The following is a 13,157-nucleotide window of genomic DNA, read 5'->3' as shown; positions in this document are numbered from 1 at the left end:
TTCCTGCCATGAGATCTAACCCACCATTGATGCAACTTTGCAACAGTTACGATGACAGAGTTAAATATCTTTTAATTGTATTTGAAAAAAAAAAAACCACAGAAGGTTCTAAATATGTTGATATAATAGCTATATGTATGCTGATATCCTTGCACACAGAAGGTGGCAACTTATTTTTGACAGAAGAGTAAGCAGACTACGATAAACTGTAAATCCTGGGGGAAAGGGCAGGCAGGCAACTCATCCATCTTAAAAGACATCAGGATGGAAGCGTCCTGGAATAGAGCTGCTTTGCTGAGCCTGTCTGAGATGCATTGTAAGTGCATAGTTATTGACCTGCCATGCAACAAGAGAGCAAATGAATTCACGGAAAGGGCTTTCTTGAGGCAAAAGAAGCACATCCAGCTGAACGGCGGACTTGCCTACCTCTAGTGTTCTCAACTGCTCTTGATACTGGGACACCAGCTGTTTCAGATGCTGCAGCTCTTGGCTTCTATCGTCGTACTCTTTCTGGCGTTCATGCTGGATTGCCACAGCTCGCTTCAGAACAGTGTTCTCCCTAAGCAGGACTTCAACTTGTTCCTTCAGCATCACATTTTCCTATTTCACATACAAGAAGTTTTCAGAAGCAAACTGATCATAACTATAAGAGTTCCTCAGTTTGATGAAAAGGTATTTTAGACATCCAAAAAAAGAAATATATCGACTCTAGCAAAAATCATAAATGTCATGCCTCCATTCTTTTTGCAACTGCAATGTCATACTTGCTATAAAGAAGCATAAGATACCTTGTGAAAGTTTTGCATTGCTTCAGCACTAGCACGAGTGACAATGGACTTCTCCAGAACTTCCAGCACTCTGGAGGCACGAGCCCTTGCATCGTCCATGTCAGTGGCATTCGTCATTTCTCTCACAAACAGCTCAACCCATTCAGAGCCATCAGTGGGAAGACACGCTGCACCATGTGGATTTTCAGCAGCTTCTTCTGCACCATTGTTGTCCATGATACCTACAAAATTTCTCAAGTCCATGTAGGATGAATATATCTTCCATTTTTTCGGGGTATTGGCCTGGTAGCACAGTGATTGACAAGATCATATTTGCAATTTCTAGGTAATCATATACAACATGCCCATCAAAGATCAGGACCTATAACATGACCTTCCAGGATAATCTAATTATATGGCATGGTATCAAAAAACAAGTATGGTATTATCCTCTCTTAGGAGTTGCCATTGTTCAGAACACACCAAAAATCTATCTAAACATTTAAAACTTAAGAAAATAACAGCATTACTCAAGGAAATAATTTGTGAAATTAGGCTTTTACAGTTTCTTTCCTAGCAACATTATGGAAGGAAAAAGGTTAAATCAGCATATAGCAGTACAAGAAGATAAGAGTTGTTCATATGTAAGAACAAGTAGAGAAAGCACAGAACTTCCAAAAGGCTTAAATTGAAAAAAAATTTGCAAGCACATAACCTTGAAGGCATTAATAAATAAGTTAAACACAATGACATTTGGCTTTTGACAGCATATTCTAGTGTTTAATTAATAAATTTAAGAAAGAACATAAGAATATGTGACCATCAATTTCTAGATACAACTATTTCATGTAATTATACTTTCTTTAAAAATGTTTAAAAAATCAAGAAAAAAGTCAGAGATATCAAAGGTTTAAAACAAACATGTATATTCTGCACGAAACCATCATTTTCATTATCACAAGTTCTAGAAATGCCAAAAAATAGACCTAAAACAAATGAAAAAGGAAGCATATTGGCTTTATACTATTAAGTGCACCAAAATGCAGCATTCCAGCAATTGATTCTATTTTGGCTCTTTACAACTAAAAATTCAAGCATAAACAGTAAAATATTCAAACATCTAGAGCATTTAGATGTTTATCAACCTAACAAAACAAGATGTGAAACACAGGTTTAGCCATATATACATAAAAAATATATAAATAACTGAAAGAGAATTATCCCTTAATTATATGAAGCAAAAGGAAAATAAGATTAAATTGTCGTTCTTCTACATGATAATTTTAGTATTAAAGGAAAACTTCAGGCAGCCACCCGTACTAAGAAAAACCATAATGGTTGGCTTGCATCAAACAAAATGTCACTAATTTCAGTTTCTAATAATTAACTTGTTTCTTGGATGTTCTGTACCCGTGAGTAGAGATCATACTACTGAAATTTCAAATTCCACAACTCACTCATCCAAAACTGATCTTGTATGCCACAAATTTAGCTGGCATAATTTGTAAAATACGCCAATTAAAAACATGAGCAGAAAGACCACACTATTAAAAGTTCAATGTCCAAAATCCAACCATCCAATATTGATCTCTCATGCCAGACATAGCTGGCCAGATTTGCAAAACACGCCACTTCAAAAACAAGAGCAGAAAGAGTAGCATATGCTTCAGCACTATACCAGTAGCACACAATGTCAGAAAATTACTATTTCTTAAAGTTAGTTTTTCAGTATTTAGCTTGTCACTTTGATCTCTGCTGTTTCCCCTAGATTGATCATGCTATGGTCTGGCTCTTACTTTGGGTTTATCCTAATTCTAATATTTTTCTTTTATTATGTATCAAAAATGTAAAAAGTGTTTTATTACTCAAAAAATGCACTAAGATTTAGCTTTGATAAGCATCTCTGCATGATAACATAATAATTTTGGTAGATTAACCTACATAACAAGCTCCTATAATAAGCAATGAATGAATCTTGTTCTCCTAAACAAGGTTCTCCAACTCACCTTCATTCATAAAAGCTGGACCTTTCAGTGCTTTAAATATAAAAGAAAAAAGAGGAGAAGATCAGGATGGGTTGGGCTAGAAACTTTGAATGACAAATACAATAGAATCCAATCAGTCTCCTGATCATCAAATGGACCGATACCTCCATTAGGTGCTCTCCTCATCAATCCTGATAACCAAATAGGGTGAAATTGATGGATATTCACATAAAAGTATCTAGAGCACCTGCAAGAATAGATAGTATATGTCTCAAGCAAGGATTAGTCTCTAGCCACCCCCATCTAGTCCTAGGTCCATACGGTTCTAGGACAGGTTGCCACAGATAGGTGCAACCATTTACAATAAGAATGAGGAAGAAATAAATTGTAACCTGAAATGATAGGTTGTCCCAAGTGTTGGGATGCAACTGCCCCAATGCATCATGGTCCGTCCTAGCTAGTACCACCTAGGACACTAGGGTCATCCCAGTTCATGATGAATTAGTGTTCAGGGGACATCCCAGGTACTATTATCTTGATAGAATGATACAGCATCGGGCTGTGGATCCTTGGTCTCAAACCCTGAATGTTATGTAAGAATTCCATACAGCTAGAACACCCAGATTCGTAGTGGTGGTTAAAAGGTAGGGATATGCAAGCATGTCAAAAAAAGATACTATCGTGAAAGACTGAACTATACTGGACTAGCCGGTTCAGGGCGTACCGAATCAGACCAGTCGGCTACCGCATAGTTCGAACCATACATTTGGTTCCATATAACCCTCCCAACCCTATTGGTTCTATACATTTGGTTCAATATTCCCTTAGCTTTATTCAGATTTTTGCTTATGCTTTCCTTTCGCTCATATCACAGAGAATGTCTCTATATACAAAAAAACTTTTCTTGATAAGTAATGTCAGCCTTATAAAAATTAAGCAGCAGTCTGGTTGTCAAGTGTAATCAGAACATGTTTCCACAACCTAAAATAGATGACATCTACAAAACATGAGTGTTGCCTCTCAGAAAAACTGTTTTGCAAAAACTAACATATCATGAAATTCAAAAAGGAAAAAAGATTTATGTAAAAAGTGTCTCATCCAAGGTTCACCGTATCGGTACCGAACCCCATACCGGTGCTGCACTAGTATAGGCATACCGAATGTCGGTACGGTATGGTATGCGGTACGCCAGGCGTAACCGACATTAGCGTACCGATACCGGTACCCATCAGTACGGGTACGGTACGTCCGGTACCGACCGGTACAGCATACCATGAGTCTCTCTCATCCTTCTGATCCTCATAATTAAAACTGATGAAAAACAAGAGTTTGGTAGCCTCTTAGAAAAACTGTTTTGGAAAAACTAACCCATCATAAAATTCAAAACAGTTTCATGTTTCCAATGCTCTGTTGTAATAGAACTCACGAAACAACCACTGAAAAAAATAAGATAAACACTAAAGTTGGTTTCAACTAACAAAACTTGAATAGTAAAGATGCCAACTTCCTTTCACAAGGAGGATGCTCTCCCTAAACATTAGACTAGAACATGAAGATACTTGCTCAAAATTTGCCTTTAAGCAGAAGGCAGAGCAATAGTTATGCAACTTTATAGTTCAACATCCAAATACATTTAATCGAGAGCCTTGTTTAACTAGACATGAAAAGAAGCCAGGCACATTAAACATCGTAGACAGATCTATAGATTTACTAAAAGTTATAGTAATTGTAAGTTAAAAATATCATGTGCAACCCTGTTTCATTGATGACTAGAACTACGTTAAGAATGGACAACCAGATTGAGGTTTCAACACATGTAAATACAATCATAGATGAACAAGGATTGCAAGTTTTAGTAAATCTAGATCACTAAAGAGGATACAGTCAGTCGCACAGTCTAAAACACAACAAGGCATAACTAAGACATATACACACACAATCAGGAATAAGGTTGGCCATATGAAAAAGCACATGCCTCAAGAGTAAAAGTAGCATAGCTATGGCAAATTTGCATAATAAACTCTTAAGATTGCTGAATTCAGATCTCATGTAAATGGCCAAATAGATGGAGGCAAACTAAGAACATCTGAATATAATTCAGAAGCCACATTAAGACCAAAGATTCTATTTCCTTCTAAAGCAACACAAACTTCATGACCTAGAGCCTTCACTAACTAAATCACAAACAGCATGAATCATTTAGCCAGACCGAGGTTCGCCGTACCGATACCAGACCCGTACCAATGCCACACTAGCATAGTATCGGTACAGTATGAAATTTTTTTGGCGTACCGACCACCCATACGGCCATACCCGTACCAAACCGGTACGGTACGATACGTTCGGTGCCGTCCGATTCGATACGGTATGGCATACCATCGGCCAGACTAAGATATCACACTCCATTATCTTCCTAGATGAGATTTAGGCATCCATTATTTGCCACAAAAGTTGTATTCCTTGTCATTCTTTACCAACTAAGCTCTTGGTATTCAAAGATACATAGTAGGATTTCCGGACTCCAATCCATATCTTCCCAAGAACAATGGACTGCACGTCAGAAGAGTTACCACTTCTTCCATTCACAGCATATAACCTTTTTTTCTTACGTGATTTGTCTACAAGTTCAGATTCTTTTGTATTATCCTCTCTCCCTAGTTTAAAATTGAAGGCAAAAAACAGCAGAGATTGTTAGAGTTTTTGTGAGCCACGTCAAATAATGATTGAAATCAAAGAAATAAAAAGTTCGGATCAAGATGTGATCTTGGATGAAAGCATGGTTCGCCGAACCGGTACCAGTAGGCGTACCGATGGCCTACCGGACCGGTTCGGTACTGGTTCGGGACATACCGAACCGGTACCACAGGTTCGGGCGGGTTCGGCTACCGCACGATTTTTTTTTTAGAAGTTCTCTCTTTTGGATCTTTTTCTATGAATTTAAGTTTAATTTGATATTTTTGTATTATTTTTTGATTTTTTTTATAGTTACTATGTTCAGGGTTTAAGCTAGATGATGCAGCTTATTACTACCAATTTCAAATAATACAAATCATAAAATGAACAATATAAAATATCTTCAAATCAAGATACATTTAATTACATACTTTTAAAATACTCTCAGATATCTAAAATCGGGATGAGCAGCGATGGCTCTCGTAGATATCCGGATCATAAATATAGTCAGAAGCAGGCAGATCAATCCATCCCTCTACCCAAGTAGCGTTGTAGTCTTGTCTGCTTATCTCAGAAGGTGTGTACGCCGAGTTATAAGAACTCTCGGATCTCTCGCTCAAGCTCTGGCTCTGAGAGGTATCTTCTGACTGTAAAGAAGCCCGTCCGAATATAGCGGTAGCAAAATCCGACTCGTGAGATGCTCTAGGCTGCGTAGGATAGTAGCCACCAGAAGATGCCTCCGACGCACCAATTCATATCCGTATCCGTATAGGTCATGGGCTATCTGACGCTGCGGAAAATAAAATTCAGTATATGACTCGAAACCTAATACGTCTATAGATCCTACTCCACATGCGAGGTCATCTGCAGTTGCATCCTATTCTCCTGAACGACCTCGAGGAGCCCGTCTTCTATATGCAATGGTATCCTCACGAGCTCTATCAGATGGCCTACCGTGGTTCCTATCCTGTATAGCATGCGTAAACTGAGACTCACCGGTGTATCGAAGACCAGCCTCCAACTGTGTCTCATAAGCAGTATCATACTGTCCTCCACTCCCTTCATGGCTAGCAGATCCATCACCACTAGAACCATCATCGTTGCTGCTCCAGGTCTCCTCCTCGACGCTTCATTGGGCCCTTTGTTTTTTTTGGTTTGCTGGGCAGCTGCCTTCTTACTCTTCGTGTCGCTCCCTGTCTGGCTATGTCGCCCTCCTGAGTGAGTCGATTGGGTACTGTATTGTCCTCGTCTGAGCATCTTCGATCATTTCTCTGAAAGGGTGTTTCGTACCAGTCATGTGGTGATTGGTTCCCTGTGGCTGCGGCTGATCAACTATTGGAGTGCGTGAAATATTGTGCCCAACCCATTGCTCTGGATCGACGCTAGTCTCGCTGGCTATGAAGTTGGCCGGTCGTGAAGATGATTTTGGCTTAAGCTCCGGTTTCTGCTGTTGGCTCACAAGCCAGCCGATCATAGGATCATCGTCATCATGTCAAAAACACAACGCGCGCTTGATATAGTCAAATAGGCCACAATGCACGCGATGTGGTCAAATAGGCCACAACCCGCGATACAGTGGCATACCGAACTCGTATCGATGCGAACTGGTCCGATTCGCACCGGTACTAACCAGTACCAGCCTTATACCGATGTGAATCAGTCCGGTTCGCACTAGTATGCATCCGTACCTGTCGGTTTCGGCCCCTTGCCGAAACTATTTTCCACTGCCATACTGGACTGTACAGGGACCAGACCGGTCCAGTACAGGCTGAACTGGCCGGTACGGGCCAAGATTCAGCATACCATGGATAAAAGTTAAATATTATAAAGTAGAAATCAAGACCAGAGCAGCAATTTATGTTTCCAATTGGATCTTGTCTCCTATGAGATGGATCGGATCTAATCTTAAAGTGTACATTTAGCATGAGATTTTGATAGCAGTAGAAATGGATAAAGATTAGGATGAAAGTTTTAACAAGTGCTAAAGTCATGACTGGGGCCATGACTAGGATTAAAGAACTAAGCTACGGTTCTCAGCCCTAAACCACCTGAGTTTAACAAGGATATGGAAAGTTAGATCCACAATGGATCTCACCTGAAGCAACCACCTTATCTACCTAAAGAAAAGTAAATTTTCAAACTCCAAACTAAAGAAAGGAACCATGCTAACATGATGTGGAATGATCTTGATATTGTTCATTGATAAAATCAATCTTACTAAATTTCATAATCCATGAAAACAGTTAACAAAATTCATACATCAAGCGAAAAAAGGTAATTCTTAGCTCCATATCTCAACCGAGAAATTTACAGTACATGAGAGTTGATTATTTCAATATTGAGACAGAAATGTTAGCATCAAAATTACAAATGAAATAAAAATTATAAACTGGTTTTCAAGATCAGATTCAGAATTAGAGCTGAGAAAGAGATCGGAAAGGAAGTCGATCTAGTTGAATGCTGTGTTCCAACTCACAGTTATGTTCCTTTAGAAATTGAGATTCAGATCGAACTTAAAAACAAAAACTGCACGGAAATATTCAATAATTCAATAATCCTTCTCCCTTGCAGAGAACAAGGTCCATATAAAAAATAAAATACATAAATAAATGCATCCAACAGATTATGAATATTTAAGTTCTAACTCAATATTACTGCTACATAGTGATAAGTCATTGAAAAAAAATTCTAATAAGAAAATAGAAGCAGGTAGACTCAAAAGAATTTTCAAACAATTCTGCTATTGCACTACTTTAGACAAAATACTACTATCTAAAAATAAGACATGATCAATACAGGGGAAAGGAAGATTGTATTACTTCTACAATCCAGATAGATGCTAAAGGTAAAAGCCATGACCTGCAACAATCAAAATATGTGGAGGGGAAAAAAAGACCAATATGGTGTACAAAAAGAAAAATAATGTAAACCATATACATTTTAATTGACCAAAAAAAACTATGCCACATGAGCGCCTGAGTATCTGAATGCACGCATACCTTCAGTTGAAACATGAACATTCGTTTCAATTCCACTTTCAGGTTTGCTCGCAGCAGAATCAAAGTTGATATCTGTTGACTCCAGATGGAGATCATTTAAGCTCTTTATGGTAGAATCCAGATCATTTCCAGATGCTTCAAGTGCCCTTTCAAGAAACTGTAATAATTTCATCACCGCTTATTAGCTAAACACAGACATCATAAGGCATTAATCTAATTTTATGACTTGTCTATCGAATCGGAAAGAAACTTGATCTGATTCACATTAACAAGAATCTAAAATTGTCAAGAAAATGTTCAAGCTTAAATAGGCAAAAACTATGTGCAACGGAATCACACACATACTAGCTGTAAGCTACCAAAATCAAATGTTTAAATCACCAAAAATGAAAAGAACTGCCGTTAGCCGCTTCAGGATGTATTTCAAATTGATTTTCACAAAACCAAGCATCTTATAAATAAAGAATGACTAAAATTCGCAACCAACGGACCTGGATTTCATGCTTGAACATTTTCCTCGATATGATAGATAGAACAGGCAAGATGACTGTTTGAAAGCAAGCTAATCTCTAACTGCCCTAGAAAGGGGGGGGGGGGGGGGAGGGGGAAGAAGGGAGGAGGAGGAGGGGGGAGGGGGAAGAAGGGAGGAGGAGGAGGGGGGAGGGGGAAGAAGGGAGGAGGAGGAGGGGGAGGAACAGGGGTTTACCGACAATTGTCTACAAAAAAGATTCAATGAATCCCATATGAGCGTACACGCGTATTAAGTCCGCTAAACAGGTGGTAGTGTTTCATTAACTGACCATTAATGTTCTCTGACCTAACGACAAAACAACTTCTTTAAAAGGAAACTTAAAAAAATGAAGAATGGAAAAAAGGAGAATAAAAGATGCCGCGTTCCCATCACCAATTAAATGTTCCATTGATTCCAACAGTCAACTATAAATCTTCCCTTTCCCTGAACCATAATCATGAGAAGTTAATATTAATTGAAAATGAGATAAGGCAAAGAAGGCTATACTGGAAATGCACCCTTATTCCATTGAGAGGACATTCCATGTTCAAACCTTGGGAGGTGTTTCCCAAGTATTTGACATGGATACTTCTTCCATCATTTATATGAAATGATTGATCATGCCTTCACATTGTTCTATTTAAACTAAAAATAGACAAGAAAAAGGAAAAGAATACAAATGTTCCATGTAAACATAGAGGTCATACAGCAGCAAACAGACCAGAAATGAATATGCCTTTCCAGTTGATCTTGCTGGCTATATATTTAAATCTATTAATCTCTACATTTTTAAAGAGCTCAACATCTACCAAACTTGGAATATAATACGGCTGTCCTTTCTCTAATGTAAACCCAAATGATACCTTACAATTATTCTTTTTTACAATCTAAAATGTAAAATATCAATATAATTTATTCATCAGCAATCAGCATGTGCCACTTGAAAATAGGTCAGCAATCAAACGAAATAAAACAAACAAACACAATAGCAGATGATAAAAGACATAAAATCTCTTCCAAAGGGTCTACAAATTATTCATTTTCTCTTTTTTTTTTTGTTCTTCCTTTTGAATCAGCTGACATAAAAGCACACATCACAATGCTAGTATCTTTCCTTCAATCTGTACGCCTTGTTTCAATTTTTCCAGCAGCAATTTTTTAGCAACTAGCAACTCAAAACAACAAAATCAACAAAACGAACCAAAACCAGTCAGCAAAGAGCAGCAGTGCATGGGCCCATGGAAGCATAAGAAAAATGACGAAAATAAGTTCTTTAAAAAAAAAGCTAAAAGAAAAAGATTTACTTAAATCAATCAAAATATTTCATGCATGCATGATTATTTCACGAATCGAACATACTTGAACTAGAGTGCTGAACCAAATTTACTATAACTAGAGTGCAGGATAAGCTTATCAGCATCGAATCATTCTCAATTCCATAAAAAATCATAAACGATTTCGTTTTTTCCACATGAATCACAGAGAAGTGACCATCTTCCATACATAACAAAAACGTCTAGAACGCAACAGCCACAGAAGAGATCGTTTTCAGAGAAAAGAACACCAGAATGAAAAAAAAAAGGGAGAGAAGAGGTTTCGAACCTGTGGGTCCATGTCAGGGAAGAGGGATCGCAGGTGGGCGAGATGAGGCGAATATTGTTTACCGCTGCCGCTGCTGTTGTTGTTGTCGTCGTTCCGATCGAACGCCGGGGAGCTGAAGGCGGAAGAGGGCCGGGCCGGGGAGAGAAGGATGGCGGTGGGAGAGGAGGCGCCGGCTGAGCAGCGGGTCCTCTTGGAGGCGGGGGGAGGGGTGTGGAGAAGCTCCTCGAAGACGGAAGAAGACCTCTTCCCGCAGACTAGGGCAGACATGATGGTCTCCTCCTGGCCTCGGCCTGGCAGTCCTCCTCGGGGCCGATCCCTTTGCTCGCCGCGGCCGCCTCCTCCTCCTGCTCGTCCCTATGCCGCTCCTCCCATCCAGCGGCGGCGATCTCGGTCGTAACCCTTCTGCGAGACTCTCCTGATCGATCCACGTTGCGGGCGGCCGGGGAGATTGGGGGGCTCGGTGCGGTGGAGAAGAAGAACGAGAGGGGCAGTGGGGGTTCTTTTCTTCCGCGACGGTTCGGACAGGCGCTTTGCTTGGGGTAAAGGGACGTCATTTGAATATTTAAAGAGGCCAAGAAGGGAAAGGGGCGGATGTCCTTTAAAGGCGGCGAGCGCATGGGCAATAGGTGGGTGGTTCTATATACACCCCCCCTATTGCTCAGGACACCCCCCAAAAATTAAAAAAAAATTAAATACTCTCTACACTCCCCCATTTGCTAAGGACACCCCTAAAAAATTAAAAATTCCTAAATTACCCCCCACCCTCCCCACCCCCTCACCTAAATTGCTCTCTACACCCCCCAAACCCCCCCCCCCCACCCCGCTCTTCCCCTCCAAAACACCTCGCCAACGCCCAAAACCCCCCGTTCCCCCTTCTCCCTCTCGTCGCCGGCATTCTCCCGATCTCCGACCACCTCGCCGGCTTCTCCCGGAACCACCTCGCCGGCTTCTCCCGAAATTTTTTTTTTTTCACGGTTCGTGCTCCGTTCGGCACTGGATCGCCGAACAAAAGGCTTTTGTTCGGCTGAACAGTGCCGGACAGAAGCCTTCTGTTCGGCACTGTGCAGCCGAACAGATCTGTTCGGTTGAGGATTGCCGAACAGAAGGCTTCTGTTCGGCACTGTTCAGCCGAACAGAAGCCTTTTGTTCGGCGATCCAGTGCCGAACGGAGCACGAACCGTGAAAAAAAAAATTTCGGGAGAAGCCGGCGAGGTGGTTCCGGGAGAAGCCGGCGAGGTGGTCGGAGATCGGGAGAATGCCGGCGACGAGAGGGAGAAGGGGGAACGGGGGAGGAGGGGTTTAAGGGGGGTTTGAGGGGTGTTTTTTTTTTTCTTTTCAAAACGAAACGGAGGAGGAGGAAGGGGGGTGTATGAGAAAATTTCAAGGGCAATATGGTAATTACACTAAAGGTTAGTTTGGGTTTTTTTTTTTTGGTTTTTGGGGGGTGTCCTGAGCAATAGGAGGGGTGTATATAGAACTACCCGCAATAGGTTGTGTTTCCTTTGCATGCCTGGTGAGTTGAATCTCACCATTGTGGTTTGGGTAGAGTCGGGAGATGGAGCCAGCCTTCATCTCCAACCAAGGCAAATATTCTTTACATGTGAAAAATACTTACGATTTTAGGAATTTCAGAGGAACCTGGGAATACTTTTATTTGATGATTGTTAATCTAAGAGGCACAAAAATAAGGAGCATTCATATTATAGCTTGGCTTCATGTTTATTTTAAATTGAGTTTTTTGCATAGATATCTTTTTAAATATCAAATTTTGCGTGAATACTCTTTTAAAATTAATATTTACATGTATATCCTTGTAAAACTCTATTATTGTACAAGTATTCCTAATATAATAGTTATTCTAACGGTATTAAAAAAAATCATATTTATATTAATTAAAAATAAAATAAAAATATAAAATGACGTTATTATCCTTTCTCTTCCCTTCCCCCCCCCTCCGCGGTGCCCCTTACTCTGCCCTTCCCACCCCACCCCCCGCGGTGTCCCTTACTCTCCCCTCCCCTCCCCACCCCCCCAGTGCCCCTTGCTATGCTTCAGAATCTCTTGGCCCCAGAAGAGAGAGAGAGAGACAAAGAGATAGAGAGAGAGGACTGCTGGTTTGAGTTGGAAAGAAGGTGGCTTGTCTAAGGACCAGAAATGATGCTAAGTAGGTGGCTTTAACAGCACTGAGTTGGTGGTAATGGAAACATAAAAAGAGAAACAAAATCAGGATAAAGGCGGGTTTTCAAGGCAGACAGGAAGGAGATATGGGTTTCTTAGGAGCTCGTTAGCTTGCTCCCATGGCCTTATTATTCTCTAAAGGGATGGGAAATGCCAGCCAATGAGGAGAAAAAGCCCTAAGGGGAGTAGGGTTCAAGTGTGGAAGGATAGCAACAAGCATAGGTTCACAGAATCCAAAGGAACCTCGGCCCGTCAGGATTCTCTCTCGATCGATTACACTGTTGATACCTCTGGTGTCTCGGTGGCTGGTTTTTCTCTTTTTTCTTCTGTTTTTTGATTTTTGTTTCTTTTAACGTTTGAAGGGAGAGAGTGAGGGAACACTCAACTAAATATGGGTTATGTGCCAGTTTTTTGCAATGGAATTGCAAGTCTTTCAAGTCAT

General features: G+C 40.3%; 1 protein-coding gene across 1 annotated transcript; it reads right to left on the bottom strand.

Moving 5' to 3' along the window:
- LOC103706495 lies at positions 1 to 11,077 on the bottom strand. Its single transcript, XM_008790612.4, has 5 exons — positions 10,538 to 11,077; positions 8,425 to 8,581; positions 789 to 1,009; positions 427 to 600; positions 1 to 336 (listed from the first exon to the last, which is right to left on the bottom strand). Exons 1-5 carry the CDS (start codon positions 10,802 to 10,804, stop codon positions 250 to 252), a joined length of 906 nt encoding a protein of 301 aa, XP_008788834.1. The 5' UTR covers positions 10,805 to 11,077; the 3' UTR covers positions 1 to 249.
- Between the last annotated feature and the right edge of the window lie 2,080 nt (positions 11,078 to 13,157).

Source organism: Phoenix dactylifera, chromosome 7 (genome assembly GCF_009389715.1).
Source record: "Phoenix dactylifera cultivar Barhee BC4 chromosome 7, palm_55x_up_171113_PBpolish2nd_filt_p, whole genome shotgun sequence".
Classification (NCBI taxonomy): Eukaryota; Viridiplantae; Streptophyta; class Magnoliopsida; order Arecales; family Arecaceae; genus Phoenix; species Phoenix dactylifera.
Note: the sequence above shows the minus strand (reverse complement) of the source record. Positions and strands in the feature narration are given on the sequence as shown.

What these genes read in the sequence shown, in the direction of transcription:
- LOC103706495 (XM_008790612.4), bottom strand. Translation starts at nt 10,804, where the DNA reads ATGTCTGCCCTAGTCTGCGGGAAGAGGTCTTCTTCCGTCTTCGAGGAG. An exon ending in TCCCTGACATGGACCCACAG is followed by an intron (nt 8,582 to 10,537) that starts GTTCGAAACCTC and finishes AAATTATTACAG; the next exon opens with TTTCTTGAAAGGGCACTTGA. An exon ending in TGTTCATGTTTCAACTGAAG is followed by an intron (nt 1,010 to 8,424) that starts GTATGCGTGCAT and finishes GAAATTTTGTAG; the next exon opens with GTATCATGGACAACAATGGT.